This window comes from Podarcis melisellensis, assembly GCF_964234715.1.
Source record: "Podarcis melisellensis genome assembly, chromosome: 8".
In the NCBI taxonomy this organism is placed as follows: Eukaryota; Metazoa; Chordata; class Lepidosauria; order Squamata; family Lacertidae; genus Podarcis; species Podarcis melisellensis.
This window is the reverse complement of record NC_138540.1, coordinates 40,754,042-40,771,282: the sequence shown is the minus strand read 5'-3', so window position 1 is coordinate 40,771,282 and position 17,241 is coordinate 40,754,042. Positions and strand designations below refer to the sequence as shown.

Here is a 17,241-nt window from a genome sequence, read left to right as displayed (position 1 = left end):
TTCCAAGCTCAAATGTTGCTTTTGTGTCAAGCAGCCCATTTTTACTATCCCATCACTAGCACAGATTGCAAATTTTGCATGCAGCTGTGCTACCTTATTGTAAAGAAGGTGTTCATAGGCAAGCAGAGAAGCAAGCTCATTTTGCAACGAGTTGCTCAGGGAAGAGTCTCACTGTTTACTGCTTTGGGGTGCTTAGGTTGCTGCTGATGCAGTGCAAATGTTTTGTGCTACAGACAGTACCTCACAATTGGTTGTGCATAAGTTAGTCTGATGGGTTTGGCAGATGCAGATACTGCCTAAGAACATGCAATGTCTTGCACATTTTTAGCTTTTTGGTTAAGATATGTGCTTTGGTTCCTACCCTTTTCCTCAGATCATTCCCTCCCAAGCATTCATCATTTAGCTGAGTCTTCCCCAACCTAGTGCCCTTCAGATGTTTTCAGTTCCAACTGGCACCAGACCATTCATTATCCTACTCTTAATCTCAGGGTTGTGGGTTCAAGTCCCACATTGGGTAAAAGATTCCTGCATTGCAGGGGGTTGGACTATATGACCCTTGTGGTCCCTTCCAACTCTACAATTCTATGATTCTATTCTGTTATCCATTAGGGAATGCTAACTAGAACTGAAGGAAGTTGCACTTCTGCAAGGCCACCATGCAGAAAAAGACTGGCCTAGGTCCTGACAGGGAAAACCTGGAGGCCCATGGACAGCAAACTCCTGCTCATGGTAGAACTGGCTCAGAACCAGTGTGCTGTTCCTTCTCAGCTGGCACATGCAAGCTCAAGCAAAAACAAATGGCCCCTCCAGAGTGGTGTTTTTATGTGTGGGTGTATTCTGCAATATGTCATTTATGCAATAATAGTGTGGTGGATTTATACAGGTGTGTCCACATTATCATTCCACTTTGTAAGTTGTTCTGTAGTGTTTCCCCAATGTTGCTGAATTGTTGGTATCTGAAGGGGCACGTTAGACTATATATAGCACAGCAAAAGCTGGGGTGGGGGGAGGATGAAACACATTTGACTCCTGAATTGGGGAGGCCCATTTGACATCAACATGAAATGGAGCCTTTAGTGTGATCAGCCTAGTCCTGTTGAATGATCTGCTAGTATAGATTCAGCAGGTGCCTTCTGTTTCAACCTTTAAATGCCTGCTGAAAATGTTTTCCTCTTTCCATAATACTTGATAGTCTGTGATTTAATTTTTTTACATGCTTTAATTATAGATTCTTTTAATGATATACAGCAGTATATAAATACTTTCCATAAATAAAGAAAATGTATGTTGTGAAAAGTTACAGGATTTCAGCAGGACGTTGCAGGACTTACACAGCATTGAAAGTGGGATTGCCTGTGACTGCCCCAATACCATTATGAGCACAAATCATGAATGCACCATAGAAAGAATGCCTGGAAGGGGCCTTATTTACCTTCTGTCTTGGAAATCTTGTGTGCTGACCCCCACCAGTCCATGTGTATATGGTAGGACTTGTTTTCAGAGCTGATTTTCTGTACTGCCTGGAAGGGTCCCTCATGTCTTTTCTTCTCCTTTTATTCCAGGCATCTGCTTTTCCTCTAGAGGCACCTGCTCTGAAACTAGTTGCCAGTGAGGCTGCCCAACGCCCATCGGGCCCCGTGGAAAGCACAGCTGTGGGGAACGGAGCTGCTCAGGATTACAGGGCTGGTTTGGATGTGGAGGGTGCAGCTCAAACAGCTACAAGTAAGCACTGCATTCCTTGTTTCAGTTGGGAGTGTGCTTGTTTGTGTGTGTCCAATAAATCCATTCATACATGTGGATAAGTGAGGAGTGGCACAAGGTAGAACTCAATGTCGGGTGTGTGTAGCAATGGGGTTCTGTTCAGATGATCTTCTTATCTATGAGAGTAATGAGATTTCAGCCCACAATAAGTGATGCAAACCTGGCAGCAGTGGGTCTTTGAGTAGTCTTAATACAGGCTAATCTCAAGTTTGAGAGCCAGATAATGTGTTCTTCAGTTTGGCTTTCAATAGGTGTATCTTTCTATCATCTATCTATCTGTCTATCTATCTATCTACACACACACACACACACTTTTCCAGCTGACTTTTCAATGTGACCTGAAGCAGAGCTCCAGCTAGCATTCAAGAGCATTCACCAGCAGCCTGCTTTGACAGTGGTTCTCCTAGTGGTAAGGAACACAATACAGTCATACTTCGGGTTACATCCGCTTCAGGTTGCTTCTTTTCAGGTTATGGACCACCAAAACCTGGAAGTACCGGAACGGGTTACTTTGGGGTTTTGGCAGTTGCGCATGCGCAGAAGCGCTGAATTGCAACTCGTGTGTGCGCAGACGCGGGTTGCGAATGCTGTGGGTTGCGAACGTGCATCCTGCACGGATCACATTCGCAACCTGAGTGTCCACTGTAGCTTCTTAGTAAGGCTCTCCTTAAGGGAAATTTTTGAGCTCTTGTGCAATTCCTGCCAGGGCTTTTTTTGGGGGGGGGGACTGTTGCATGAAGTTCCAGTTGCTGAGACCAAACCCAGATGTCCCAGTCTGCATGTAAAATATATTTTTCTCTCTTCCTTTCCAAGCAGTGACTTGCTGATAGGTCAAAGGAGGCCACTCCTGAGCCTTTGCTATCCCAAAGCTAGGTCTGGCTGAGTGCCATCTCCAGGGAATTTAACATCCTCCCTGGTCAGGAACTGCAGCATTCCTAGAGGAGGCGTTTCTTTCACTCTCTCTTACACACAGACACATGCTTTGCACCCCACCTTCCGGGCCTGTTCTATGCTGAGAGTGTAGAGCTCCTGCTTGGATTAGGCATTGGCTTCCTCCTCCACCTGCTGTTACGAAAAATTGCAGGAGGAAGAAGCTAGCCCTCAAGGAACACAGGAAGTTGCCTTATGCTGAACCAGGCCATTGATTCTTCTAACTCAGTATTGTCTACTACACTGACTGGCAGAGGCTTTCCAGAGTTTCAGATGGGAGACATTTGCAGCCCAGCCTGGAGATGCTACTGGGGATTAAACTTGGGACCTTCTGCATGCAAATCAAATGCTCTACCACTGAGCTATGGCCCTTCCCAAAATGGCTTGGGAAGCCCTCCAGTTCAGCAAGCTGTGGAGTACTGGTGTCAGTGCGGCAGGGAGTCTGGGAAGTGAGTGACTGTGAGGCAGTCCTGATTGGCCACAGCTGAGGCCTCTGACCTTTGGAAATAGCACTGGGAGAGCGGGGCCATGTGTTCACACAATACAATTGCTGTAATTTAGCAAAGGATTTATTAGCTCCCTGCTGCACTTCCTATAAGGGAACGCCATACAGAGGTCTAGGAAAAGCTTGTAGAGTTCCTTCTGCTTCCTTCTAGAGCCACCTGGTGGTGTCTTTCCAGAATAAGGGGTCAGGGAGGGTCTTTGGTAATTTGTGAGCTATTTACTGCCAGCCAGCTGGGAGCAGGAGCTGTGGCCTGGAACGGGCCATGTGAAGTTGCCTGTGTTAATTACCAGAGTCGCTTGGCAGACACACTGAGTAATGGCATGTTAGATGCCTGCTGTATTTCGTGCACCGACTCCTCAAGGCAAGGCCTTTGTGTTCCTGGTCAGGATCTTGGCTGGCACTCAAGGAGGGAGGAGATATCAAAGCCCTGCCAATTGCAGGCGGGTGAGACAAGGTTAAGCACGGAGGTTGGCTATGCCATGGGAGGTCTGCAACCCCCTCCTTTCTCCAGCAACTCACATGGCTCATCCTGACACATATTCCTCCAGAGAAGGAATGCAAGTGTGATGTGGGAGCTTATTGCCCTGTGCAGAAAGGGAGGTGTCAAGTTCTACTCAGCCAACTGATTGAAAGCAATGGACTTAAGCTACTCATGCTCATTAATTTAAATAAGTCTACTCTACTCTTGCTAGAACAAACAATGGCTACAACTCAAAATGTTTAGTACTGTATGAACATATGAAGTTTGGAGTGACAGTTTTATTTGGGAGTGTTAATAACTTACAAACTATGTGCTGTATTTCTTGTGCATATGTGTATGATAAACACACTGGGTCTAGTGTGCATAAGGACTGTGCACATGGATGCATTTTCTATATAAAACATACTGTTCACAATTGGTTCATATATTTATAGTGGTACCTTGGGTTATGAACTTAATTCATTCTGAGGTCCGTTCTTAACCTCAGGCGTTACCACCGCACCACCAGTGCACAATTTCTGTTCTTATCCTGGGGCAAAGTTCTCAATCCAAGGTTCTACTTCCGGGTTAGCGAAGTTTGTAACCTGAAGTGTTTGTAACCCGAAGTGTTTGTAACCTGAGGTACCACTGTATACTAATACCACAAATGCATTCAACTCAGAAAATTAAGGGGGAGAAATTATAGACATAAACTTGCTCTAGATTAGTGAAGGTGGAAAGATAAAAGTCTGCTTTTGTACCATGTGAGAATTGCCGATAAGCACATTTGTTCCTTTCAATTTCACATATTAAACACACACACACACAAAATGGCAAGGGAGGGTGCTTGCAGAGTGTGCAGTCAGAACTGGGTGGTCTAGTTCAAGCAAGGATAGGAAGAGAGAGCGAGAAAGCCACTGGGGAGCACATCTTGGCAGCAGTGCAGAGCTGGGAGTTCAACAAGTGTCCTGAGGAAAGTTTATTAGAGCGTAACAACGTAAGAAGAGCCAGGAGGCTGAATCAGGCTAATAGACCATCTTGCCCAGCATCCTGTTCTCACAGTGGCTAGTCAGGTGCCTATGGGATGCCTACAAGCAGGAATTTTTACAGAAACTTTATCTTCAGGTGCCAGGCCTTTGGCTAATTAAACAGTCTATGGCCTTTTAAACTGGGGGTGGGGTATTGTTTTTGTTTCTTACTATGTCATGTATTTTTGTGTTTTTATTGTAAACTGCCCTGTGATCTGTGCCATCTGATGAAGGGTGGTATAGAAATTTAATATAAATAAATAAAAGTGTGTATTCAGAGGCATGCTATCTCCAAAGGTGGAGGTAGAACATAGCCATTGATTCTGCTGTGCTTGTCCTCTGACATTCCCCACCTCCTTCCCTTCTGGTTTTTAATCATTACTGCAAAAAGAGAACATTATCTATATACACTGAAAATATGAGACATTATTCATACCATGGAAAAAAACCCATTACCTGTTTAAAAAGCACACCATTATTTCCTTGGATTCCCCCTGAACTGATAGCAGGGAACAAACCTCTTGTCCATTTTGTGGGCCAAGAATGTAACAATTGTTTTAAGGTAAAGGGACCCCTGGCCATTAGGTCCAGTCGTGGCTGACTCTGGGGTTGCGGCACTCATCTCACTTTATTGGCTGAGGGTGCCGGCGTACAGCTTCCGGGTCATGTGGCCAGCATGACTAAGCTGCTTCTGGCAAACCAGAGCAGTGCATGGAAACACCGTTTACCTTCCCGCTGGAGTGGTACCTATTTATCTACTTGCACTTTGACGTGCTTTCAAACTGCTAGGTTGGCAAGAGCAGGGACCAAGCAATGGGAGCTCACTCCGTCGCGGGGATTCGAACCACTGACCTTCTGATTGGCAAGTCCTAGGCTCAGTGGTTTAACCCACAGCCCCACCCACGTCCCTAAAACAATTGTTTTAGTACCTGTTTAATTAGATTATTTGGGAGAGAGGGAGAAAAAGAATCTATATTCCCAGGAGGGTAGCCTTCTTAGTCTGTTGTAGCAAAAACAACAAAGAGCCTTGTGACATCTTAAAGGTGTAATCTGTGAATAAATGGAAGTTTCATCCTGAAGCATATTATGTCCATTTTTCCAAGCCTAAATCATACTGTTGCTTGATAGGGTGGGAGCCGAGATTGATCAAGCTTCCTCCAGTGCACAGCTTGGCATCTGTGATGGTTCTGACTATGTTCTACCTGTACTGCTGGAAGGCATCTTGCCTCTGAATACCACTTGCTGGGAATCACAAGTGGGAAGTGCTGTTGCACTCATGTATGGGCATCTTGCTGGCCACTGTGAGTACAGGGTGCTGGACTAGATGGGCCATTGACCTAATCCAGCAGCCAGGCTCTTCCTATGCCCTTATGAAACATCTCCTGGTGAGCTTGGGTGACTGGTTTTGTTCCCCAAGTGCAACTCTGCAAGAGTTAGAGAGGGCACTAGATAGTCTGAAAGGGTTTTGTGTCAAGGTGCTGCAGAATGTTCCTGCATTATTTGCCTGCTCCTCATGGGGATCCCCTCTTACCTTGGAGGCACAAAAACATCAGTTACAGACGGCCATGTGGTTTTCTGTTTCTCCAGCAGGTGGCTGGTCAGCAGACTGAGTAAATCATCATGCAAAGCTTTCCAGAGCAGCCATGCCCCCCTCCCCCTTCCCCAGGTCTGCTTATCTCTGTAGGCTCAGCAGCAAGGGGAAGGCCCCTGCCATTTTGGCCTTTTGTGCTTCCTCAAGTCCTGGGATCAGGCATTTGTTTAAATGTCGAAAACCTCTTCCAAGTAGCACTCAAGGCAAATTACAACGATTCAGAATACAGCATAAAAAGCACAGAAATTGTTAAAGGCTCCGTCTTTACCGCCCAAATGAGCTGCATGGCCCTTGCATGGTGGACTTTCTTGGATTGTTTGGGGGTCACTGACTAAAATCTTTACTGGCTGAAATTCAGCCTGCCTCCTCTCAGCCTGCAGCAGTTCCAGACCCCACCTGGCCAGCTGTACCCAGAATACTCCTTTCCCCCACCCCATGTAAATCACAGGGGCCTATCTTTAGGCAGGCAGAGTTAGTGGTGGGACATCTACTATGATTGGTGCCCTCCATCTGATTGAGACTACTATCAGCCCCAGGTTGCCAAAGGCAGATGGAGAATTTAATCTCTCAGGTCTCTCTCCTACTTGTTCTCCACATCCTTGGCCTTCAACCTCCTTCTTCCTTGCGGGGTAGAGAAATGGTGTTAGGCCACATCTCTTAAAAATGCTAATTAAATGAGGAAGAAGAAAAAGGAGGACATGTTCCGGAGCATGTGCAGAGTTTATTCTCCTCAACCTTCAGTATCCACAAGTCTCCCTCCTGCTCCCACCTGGGGATCGAATACCAGTTTTAATCCCAGCGCCCCCCTCACTCGTCTGTCTTGGGAGCAAGTCCCGCTGGTGGGGTTGCTTCCAAGTTGGCCGTGCCCAGGATTGGGTTGGAAAGCTACACTTCTGCGCAGGCTGACTTGGGAACAAGTCTCCCGCTGACATTCGTTGGGGCTTTACTTCGGAGTAAACACGCCCAGGACTTTTGGGGGGGCGGGGGTGAGAGGATCCCTCCTGGCGGGTGGGAGCCACCGTGGGCGCCGAAGCCCCTCCTCCCCAGAGGCAAAATCGCTCTTCCCCCCGCTCCGCACGTGCTCCCCCGGCGGCCTTTTCCGGGAGGGGGCTCGGCCAGCGGAGTTGCCGTCGCCCGGTTGGAGCCGGTGAGTCACTCGGTGGCTGCAGCTCCTGGAACAGGAGTAGCCCAGCTGGGCTGGGCCGAGCGGAGCCGCGGGCGGGGAGAAGCACCAGAAGCAGGAAGTGAGGCGGGGAGAGAGAGACACACACACGCACACACGGAGCCCCAGCAAGCGAGCGGCTGAGCCCGGCGCTCCTCTGCCGAGAAGTTGCCTCCCCCGCCCCCCCCCGCCGCGCGCACTCCCGCCGCGCCCGGGGAAAAAAGTTTCCCTGGCCGGCCGCCTCGCCTCCGGCGGCTGGATGACCGCAGTGCCTCGCGAGGGTCTCGCCGCCGCCGCCGCTTCTGCTGATCCTGTCGTCCCCCGCCGGCTGTCCCCATGGAGGACAGGAGCCCCCGCTGGAGCGGCCGCCCGCCCATCATCGGTGAGTGCCGCGCTTCTCCGTCTCCTTCCTGCGCCCATCACCGCGGAGTTGGGGCGGGGGAGGCGCGCGAGGAGGAGGCTCCTGCTGCTGGCCGCCGCCGCCGCTGCCACGGCTTCCTCCCTCCGCGGGAAGTTCAGCTTGTTGCTGGCTGTCTGGACTGCTGTGGATTTCGGACCGGGGGGTGGGTGGAGGAAACTTGTAATAGGAAGGGGGCGGGGGCTCAAGTCCCCGCGTGTGTGGTTGGCTGACTTCTCTTCCTGCCGAAAGAAGGAGCTCTGTACATGCTCAGAGAGGTGAACTATTTTAGAACCATATCTGTGTAATAATGGCAAATGGGAGTCATAGTTGTTTTTTTTTTTTAAGGGAAAAGGTTTGTGAAGTGCTATTATTGGTTGATAGTAGCCCTGATTTTTAATGTGAAAACCTTTGTTTGGACCAAGCCCTTGGGCTGAAATCTCCCACTCTAACCTGGATGCACTTTTTATTGATACCAAAAGTGTGAAGGTTGGTTGAGGTTTCTCAGGGGTGACAGGAACACACTCTACAAGTGTTCTTTTTAAGCTTTTCTCCAGGCTTAGGGGAAAGTGGAATTGAAGCAGGTTCCATTGGACAGCCTTTTGGCTTGGTTGGGTTCAGCCTGAGGAGTCCTAGAATCAGTTGAATGTATTTTTGGGAAGTTTGGAGACAGCTGTGGTGGGTTAGCAGGATGAGATCTAGGCACATGGATTAGCCTGCTTTCGGGAGGCCATGCGAGAGAGACTGCCACAGTGCATCTTGGAGCATGTGTTTCTTCCAGCCTGCCTAGCTTCTCAATTCTGTTTGCTACCAAACTCCCATCCCATGGGATCTTAACCTCCAACAAACTTTTACAATATCTGTTAATCTAGGATACATTCTGCCACATAATGCTACAGAAGGCTTACCTTGTTAAAAAAGCTGATTAGCAACTTGTGTCCATTTTGTTATAACAAATTTAAAGTGCACACACGTAATGGGAATAGATTTTTAACATGCAACAACTTTTTTGCAAAGTCTCCTGAGTGTGTTCTTGTGGGGAAAAATGCCAAAGACACCCATTCTCAACTAGTGCTTCTGGGCAGTGTTAGAAACTCAAATATATAAGCTAGGTGCCAAATGGCACCTTAAATATAGGTTGCGGTCGCCACAACAGAATGTCTGTTCGCCAAGGGATTGGACTAGATGACCCTTCCAATGCGACAATTCTATGATTCTATGATCTCATCTACATTGCTTGACAGTAGCTTGCTCTTACAACAGTTCACTTGCCCCAGTATGCAAGAAGGAAAAGCTCACCCCTAGTGGAAATTGTATTAGTTTTTATTAAGGCAGGTTTTAAAAATATGCTTGTCAACCTGGCGCCCAGAAATCTTGTAGTCGTAATTGGACCCATGCCGAGAGCAAAACACACCTGGCTAATTTCTAACACTCCACCTCTGCTTGTGCTTATATCAGATGACTTCTAAAAGTCATGAAATGTTATGTCTGAACCAGTAGCAGCCCCCAGAAATTTGGGCATTTGGGGAAGTGGCTGGAGGCATGCAACCTACCAGCTTGGATGCTCGTGCTGTTCTAACACTGAACTCCCACCCATCCCCGATTTGCCCACGTGTGTCTTTGTGACTTGGAGAGGGAAGTAGAAATAGATTCTTATGCCAAAGAAAGATTAGAGGTGAGCAGATCCATTCATACAAGTATTTGAAGGTCTGCTTCATATTGATGGGGTGAATTTCTTTTCTTCTATTCCAGACATAGGACCAGAACCAGTGGGTTCAAATCATAAGAAAAAGGATTAAGATTAGGATGAACTTATTTTGCAGTGGAGCAGACTGTCTCAGAAAATGGGAGGCTCTCTTTTGTTAGTAGTTCTTATGTAGAGACTGGATAGCCGTCTGCCAGGGATGGTGAAGTAGTGGATTCCTTGCATCACCAGGGTGTTGGACTAAGCCTTTCCTTGCAGCTCTGATTCTGAGAAATGCTTCTGAATTTGCTGCTTAATATCTAAGAAAGGGGTAAACTCTGTTAAGTACACTTTACACATGTAAAGTAGTTCAGGAGTATACTTGTAAAGTTGAGACAACGATGCTGGGAGAGAGTTTGTTTTGATTCCTGTACCCGCTCCCCTCTTTAAAAACCAGTGCATTTCTAAGGCGGTTTACAATGTAAGCAATAAAACCAATTCAAAATGAACATCATAAAGTACTTCAGCATATAAAAAGTTTTAAAACGGAACCTAAGAGCCAGCATAGAGACAATAAGACTTAATTATAAAAAGAACAAACAAGCAAAATTCACAGCATGTTTCAAAACAGCAAGAGAAGGACTTGGTGCCATTGCATGGACAATCCAGACAGCACAATTTATAACCTACCAAGCCTAAAGGATATCACCAACCATGTGCCATGGTCTGTCAGTTGCTGAGCAACATCCTTGTTGTGTCGTCTTGGGTCAGCTGCACAACCAGGGAGAATGCTATGGTACTCAGGTCCTGCCTGTGGACTTCCCTTTGGGGCATCTGGTTGGCCACAGATAGGATAGAATGCTGAAGCAGATAGGCCTCTTATTCTTAGGTTTTTTTGCCCCTGGTGGGCCACCACACGACTGGTGAATTGTAGTTAGCTTTCAGAGCAAGACATTGTACAGGATTGGGGTAAGCAATAGAAGAATGCAGTACTTTCCCTCCAGGTGTGTGTGACTTGAATGTGTCTTCAAATATCACTGAGATTCATTAAAACCAAGAGGAAAGAGAAATACATTAAGAACATCCCACCCCCTTCTAAAAGCCCACACAGATAGTTAAAGGCCAAAGGCCTGGTTATAGAGGAATGTTTTTGCCTGGCACCTGAAGATATGTAGCAAAGGCACTGGGCTAGCGTCCCTGGGAAGAGTATTCCACAAACTGGGGAGCCATCATATAAAAGGCCTGTTCTTGTGTTGTCACCCTCTGAACCTCTCCTGGACGGGGCAGCCCAGGGTGTGTCCTCATAGACCCATGTGTGGGGGGGGGGATATACTTTGCCTGGCCAAAGACAACATGGAAAATGAAAAAGCACCTAGGAGGCCAAAGTCCTGTGATGAAATCATCTTGCCCCCAAAACAACTTTCTTTATTTATTGACATTAAGAAAGAGGCAATCTTCAGTGACACATGCATACTGCAATGCATTGTATGTGCAGCTGCCTTTGGAAACGGTCCAGAAATGCATATTACTCCAAAGCAGAGCGGCAGGGTTGTTAACTGGAATGGGACCATTTGATATTACAGCAGTGTTTTGTCATCTGCACTGGCTTCTAGTCTGTTTCCAGACCTTTAAGGACCATGGCAGCTTGGGGTCAGGTCAGAAGGATTCTGAAGTATCGCCGTGGACCTTAAAACCATCCTCAGTGGTTCTTTTCCTTTGCCTCTCATCCCCAAATGAGATGCAGAGGTGATTACCAGGAAGGGGATCTTTTTAGTGGTGGCACCCAGCTTGTGTAATGCTCTTCCCAAAGAGGCTTCCCAGGAGCCTCCTTTGTACTGTTTTCAGTGCTAAGTGAATACCTTTTTTATTCTACCAGGCCTTTTAAATCCATTGATTTTTATTCTTTGCTGGAGTTTTTATGCTGTTTTACATTTGCCCCCCCCCTCCATGAGTTTATAATTGCTTGTTAAATGTTTTTATTGTTGTTGTAAAGCCGCTCAGAGAACTTTGTTACTGGGTGGCATTTGAATACTGTGAATAAATAAATAAAACCGGCTTCTAATGGGAAAGGACAAAGACTGAGGCAGAAAGGGAGAATCTCCAGCCTCCCTGACAATGGGACTTGTTTGGAAGCAGCGTTGGGGCTATTAGCTTCCTCGCTTCCTCTTGTTTCGGATCGCTGGCTCTTGCTTTGAAGTGCACGCTGTCTCTGTTTTCACTGGCTTGCCTGGGAGAGATAATTAGAAGGGCCAGGACTTAATTATTTGCTCCTTTCAGCCTCCGCTCCATTTTATAACTTATCTAAGTCAAATAGAGGTGATTGCTACAGAAAGGAGCTCTGCTGTGTTGATAGAGCTTGGCTCTGGAGATCAACCTGGTGACTCCTGTGTACTTAGAACAGATCCAAATCTAGTGGGATGAGACTGGGAATCCAGACTGCTTTGCTTGTGGCTGGGTGACTTCAGATAGATAGATAGATGATAGATAGATAGATAGATAGATAGATAGATAGATAGATAGATAGATAGATGATAGATAGATAGATAGATAGATAGATAGATGTGCCTTGATTCACCTTCCAGTGCAACAGAGAGTGATGTTTACTGTTGTCTAAAACTGGTGGTTTCTCTGCAGCTGTGGAGCTGGTAGAACAACGGATATAGGTTGAGAGTGAAGTTTGGGTCATTGTGCTCCTGATATGCATAATGTTGAAGGCCTTGTATCCTGATTTGCTCTTGCTTTCAAGGTTATCTTATCCAGCTTCTCTGCATTTCACCCTGGCTGTTGAAACACACCTCTTTGGTACCGCCAGTCCTGCGTCAGGCTTTCTTCTCCCAACACTGCCATGCCCCCACATCTGCAATACTGAGGCATCGCCTTACCTTTGCATGCTTGGCCTTTGCATTCTTGAGAAACCCGGTGGTATCCTCTCTTAAAACAAATGAAAGCATTTTGGAAATATGTAAAAACAGAGAGAGAGAGCAATAGAAATTATATGAGATGTGTTTTTATCAATAGTCTTTATCAATCACTAGCTACCAGTAATCTAAATTATTTCAGTCACTTTTAACTTACTTTTCTGCATTTGCACCTGACATGTTGCTCCTTGCCATCTTGCTCAGTAATGTGGAACATAGAAACCTACATGATTCCACACCATCCTAAGTTGGTCCATAAAAGCAGGGATGGGGAATACATAATCCTACAGATAGATGTCAATAAACTATCCCTCCCATCACCATTGGTCATCATGGCTGTGGCCTGATGGGAGTTGAAGTCCAACTATACCTGAAGAGTTTCCCATCCCTGCATAAAAAGCCTAAATTGATCCTTAAAAGACACTTCTTTTAACCTGATGTGTTTTTCCTGTTGTATGGCATTTAGGAGGTGCCAGTCAGTTGTTAATGTCACTTGCTCCATGCTTTCCTGTTTTTCTTTTCATCCTTGCTGAAGGGTTTGGTTGGTGAAGTTGTTCGTGGCAGCTTCCATTGCTATGTCCTGGATCAAATTTGAAAGCACTGCCTGTGACTCAGCAAGGAGATGTAATAGTGTTGACCTTGGGGACAACAGAACTTGATGCCACAGTGCCTCTAACACTCCTGCCATGCAATTCCTTGGGCAAAGAGGAACACCTTGGCATATCACCTGTGCCAGCAGCAGAGGCAGAGCCAGGCAGTACACATTAGCAAGGGAACAGTGTGTGTCTGCAAAGGTTAAAGGAAGCTGGCACTAGGAATTATAGTGTTAAGGACCTCTGGCATCCTCAGTGCCTTTTCTTTGTAAAGCAAGGGTCTGAAGTTCACAGCTGGCCAGTTTTAAATGTGTGTGTGTGTGTGTGTGAGAGAGAGAGAGAGCGAGAGAGAGAGCGTGCAAACGTCTGAAGGAAAATGAAATTATATGTAACTTTGTATTAATGTAACATTTATATATGTAACTGTATTTTTGTAATATTTTGTTTAAGTTGTCTGCTGTTGCTTCAGTTTTTTGTATACTGCTTAGAGATATTTTTAATACATTAAGTGGTATCAAAATCAAATAAACATAAATCAGAATAAAAAATGGCCTACTCCACTGTACAAAAGGTTTACATACACTGAGCATTTTTTTAAAGGATTTTAAAAATTACTGCTCAATCAAATGTGTCTTCTAGGCAGTTGACAATTTCAAATCACTAAACACAGAGGTATGGAAGCTGTGGCCCTCCAAATGCTGTTGGACTCCCACTCTCATCAGCCCTAGCCAGCAGGACCAATAATAAGGAATGAGGACAGTTGCATAGGGCAGCCCTGTATAGGGAAGTTTTAAATGTTGGATGTTTTATTATGCTTTTGTATTTGTTGGAAGCTGCCCACAGTAGCTGGGGCAACCCAGTCAGATGGGTGAGGTGTTGTTGTTGTTCCAACTATTCCCCCTCCCCGTAAAGAAAACCCTTCTATACTAACATATCACATTACACAGAGGTAAGTCCAGGTAGTCCACAGTATGGGAGCTGCAGCCAGCTATGGTTCCCTGGCAAAAGTACCTGTCTGAATTGTGCATCTGCCAACACAGTATCATTACATTCACACATTACCTTTTGTGGGAGGGTGATGAATGCCGGAAAAAGCCAGTCATATGAAGCAGCCCACAGAGACATGCAGAACATGTCCTCCTTTGTCTGTGCACATGTGTGGTTATGTTAATCGTCCATTGATACCAGGTTGATTGGGACTGGTTCAGAACCATTCCAAGGATGCCTCTGCCACTGGAAATCAGAGAACTAGGAACCTTCTTCCCCTTCCATGTTTCCCAGGTTTTTTTATTTTATTGATATACCTCTTGATTGAAAACAGCAACAATCACAAACAACAAAAAGAGTAAAAGGAAAAAATAAGCAAAAGAAACTATTTAAAACATTAAAAAATTAAAATCAGTAATAAACTAAGAACAGATTAAAGGACGTCAGCATTCTACATATCCAGGTAGACTTGTCTAAACAAAAATGCTTTTAACAGTACCCGTCATCTTTCCCTTGGGACTAAGCCTGGCAGGTACAGCTTGTGGGAGATGAGGCTAAGATTAGGCCAAACCAATGATGGCATCAGAGCGTGGCATCTTTGGAGAACAGGTATAACTTAGAGTACCTGCTTTGTAAGCAGAAGGTCCCAGGTTCAACTTAAGTCACCTTCTGGTAGGACTAGAAGTGTCTCCAGGAGGGATGCAGGGTATATGGGGTACAAGGGGCTTCAGCCCCCTCAATATTTTGAGGCATGGGGTGGTGCCTCTGGGCAAGTGATGGGATGTGGGGTGGGAGGCTTGGAGGGTGATTTTCACCCTCCGCCCTCCCCACCCCCCGTGATCGCCAGAGCGTCCTGGCAGGCTTGGCCTGTGTGATGTCATGCACACACATCAGACCCCCCACGTGGGGCCCAACTCAGTGCGCCTGGTCTCTCTGAAACTCTGGAGAGCTGCTGCCAGTCAGTGTAGACAGTACCAATTTAGATGGACCCTTTATAAGCAGATTCTCCTATACCTAATGATAGGGCCAAATTAATAGATGGTATATGTGAATTGGAAAGTGGTTTGGGCAGCATAGGCTGACATTTTCCAACCCTCTCTAATAATAATAATAATAATAATAATAATAATAATAATAATAATAATAATAATTTTATTTATATATCTCTTAAAATATATTGTTTAAAAACACACAGTTGGGGTGGGCAGAGAATAAAAGGTGCTTATGTATGAGTGTTCTTGTGGGTTTTCAGAAAGGCTGCAAGAACCTGGCTCCCCTTGGGAATAGAACCCACCACCCTTCAGTTCCCAAGGTACAGCTGCTTGCCACTTGGGCATCATAAAAGGCTTGAGAACCTTCCCTATGTTTGTTTGTTGCATCAGGGACTTCTCAGGCCCTGATTGGCTCCCAGCCCAGCCTTCTAATTGGCTGGGAGCCCTATATAAGCTCCATGTGCAAGGCCGGCTTCAGGCCTGGGCATTCTGTCTGCAGTCTGCTGCCAGCGAATCAGGGCTTCTCTTGTTCTTCTTTTGTCCAGGACGGCTTGATCCTTCTCCCGTGTACACTTGCCAGTTCCTGCTATATGCTGCTTCTCAGATACCCCTATCCCTTGCCTTTGCCAATTAACTGTCTAGCCCCTGAAATCAACCCGATGAGGTATCTAGCTGGCACAATCCAGCTGCCTGGTTCAACCTCCACAGCCTTTCCCTCCATCTGTCCCTTAAGAGATTATACCAGCACAATTTTCTCAGATGCAACCAAACAAACCAACTTCCCACCTAAAGTAGCTGTCAACCTCACAAGTTATTTTTTATTGTAACCTGGTGATAACTCTGGTGTGCACATCATCTCACATCTTATATGAGATAAGGCAATCTCACAAACTGGTCACAAGTTGTTAAGGGCTATATATTGCAATAGAACTTGGCCCAGTAGCAAATAGGCAGCCCATGCAGATCACTGAGCACAGGTGTTATATATATGCTGATAAGGTTTCACTCCTGTCAGCTATCCTGCTGCAGCATTCTGCACTAACTGCAGCTTCTAGATCAAGAGCCAGGGAAGCTCCGCATAAGAGTGCATTGCAGTAATCCATTCTTGAAGTAACCAACGTATAAACTACTGTGGCTAAGCTTCCCCAGTCCAGGAACGGTTGTAGCTGTTGGTAAAATACAATTTGTATAAGGCATTTTCCTATGTTTCTCGATTCTGAGGCTATTTGTGTATGTGTGCACGCTCTCACACAGGTCATGTATGTGGGGTTGGGCAGGCCAAGCTGTTAAGTCACCATGTAACTGTAAGTGTATTAGCATTGGGATGTGTGAAAGAGAGAAGGGGCAGGCTGTGAATTCATGTGGGCATTTACTTCTGCCACTGTATGTGTGTGGCCGCTTCTTCCCTAAGCTGTGTGTGTGCGCACGCACGCGCATGCTGGCTCTAAGGCAGACAGAATTGCAGTGGAGACAGTGGCTTTGGCAAGAGGCCAAGAATCTGCTGTCTCTTGTGTAGGTGGAGGCAAAGGAGGCTGGGCTGTGACATGCAGCTCCGAGGAAAGACCGTTTTATCGCTTCCTGACATACCAAGGCCCTTGCAAGGTTACAGGTTGTGGGGAGCCAGGAGGAGGAAGAGTGTGTGCTGTGCTCAGGAGGAGGAACAGAGTAGTTCCTTTCCAAGTACAGCAGTCCTGGGAATTTTATTTATTTGTTTTTTTTGTAGCCTTAGGAGGCTGAGGGCGGGGAGGGGAGTGAAGACCCAGAGCCAAGATTGTGTTGGCCAGCAAACTTGATAGGAGTTCTAACTTGCAGAGTGTTTGGCATCACAGTCCGTTCCCCCTACCCCTGTTAAACTGGCTTGGAGTTATGCCTGCTTTGCAGATGGAAGAACAGAGGCGGAGGCAGAGAGATTTTTGATTGAGACCATTCAGTAAGTCCATGGCTAAGCTAGGGCTTCCACCCAGATCCTCTGTGGGTTTGATTCTAGCAGTTTTCAGGGGGTGGGTGGGTGCTCCTTCGCATTGTCATCTCCAGACATGGGGGCTGTTTGCCAAAATGGTGATTAAGTTGCATGGCTCTTGATGACTTAGCGGTCCCTGTTGTCTCCTTGCATTTCATTCTGAGCTTCGGAAGTAAGGCTTGATCCAGTTGGCATCCCCAGCATAGGTCCACAGCTGAAGGTAGAAACAGCAGTTCTCCCCCAGAAAATGTAAGGTCTGGGCCACAATGGCTG

At 46.3% G+C, this 17,241-nt stretch overlaps 1 protein-coding gene across 4 annotated transcripts in view; it reads left to right on the top strand.

Moving 5' to 3' along the window:
* Positions 1-17,241, top strand: part of GSE1 (Gse1 coiled-coil protein) — a 436,639-nt gene that overhangs the window by 173,016 nt on the left and 246,382 nt on the right. For 3 of the 4 annotated variants that reach the window (XM_081920151.1, XM_081920147.1, XM_081920145.1), the window contains one exon: positions 1,563-1,722. Coding sequence is in view for 3 of the 4 variants with exons in the window: in XM_081920147.1 (XP_081776273.1) it covers positions 1,563-1,722 (160 nt within the window). In the remaining variant the exon portion in view is untranslated. Of the gene's footprint in view, positions 1-1,562; positions 1,723-7,699; positions 7,820-17,241 lie in introns of those variants that run through there. The other variant, XM_081920148.1, reaches the window with a different exon arrangement.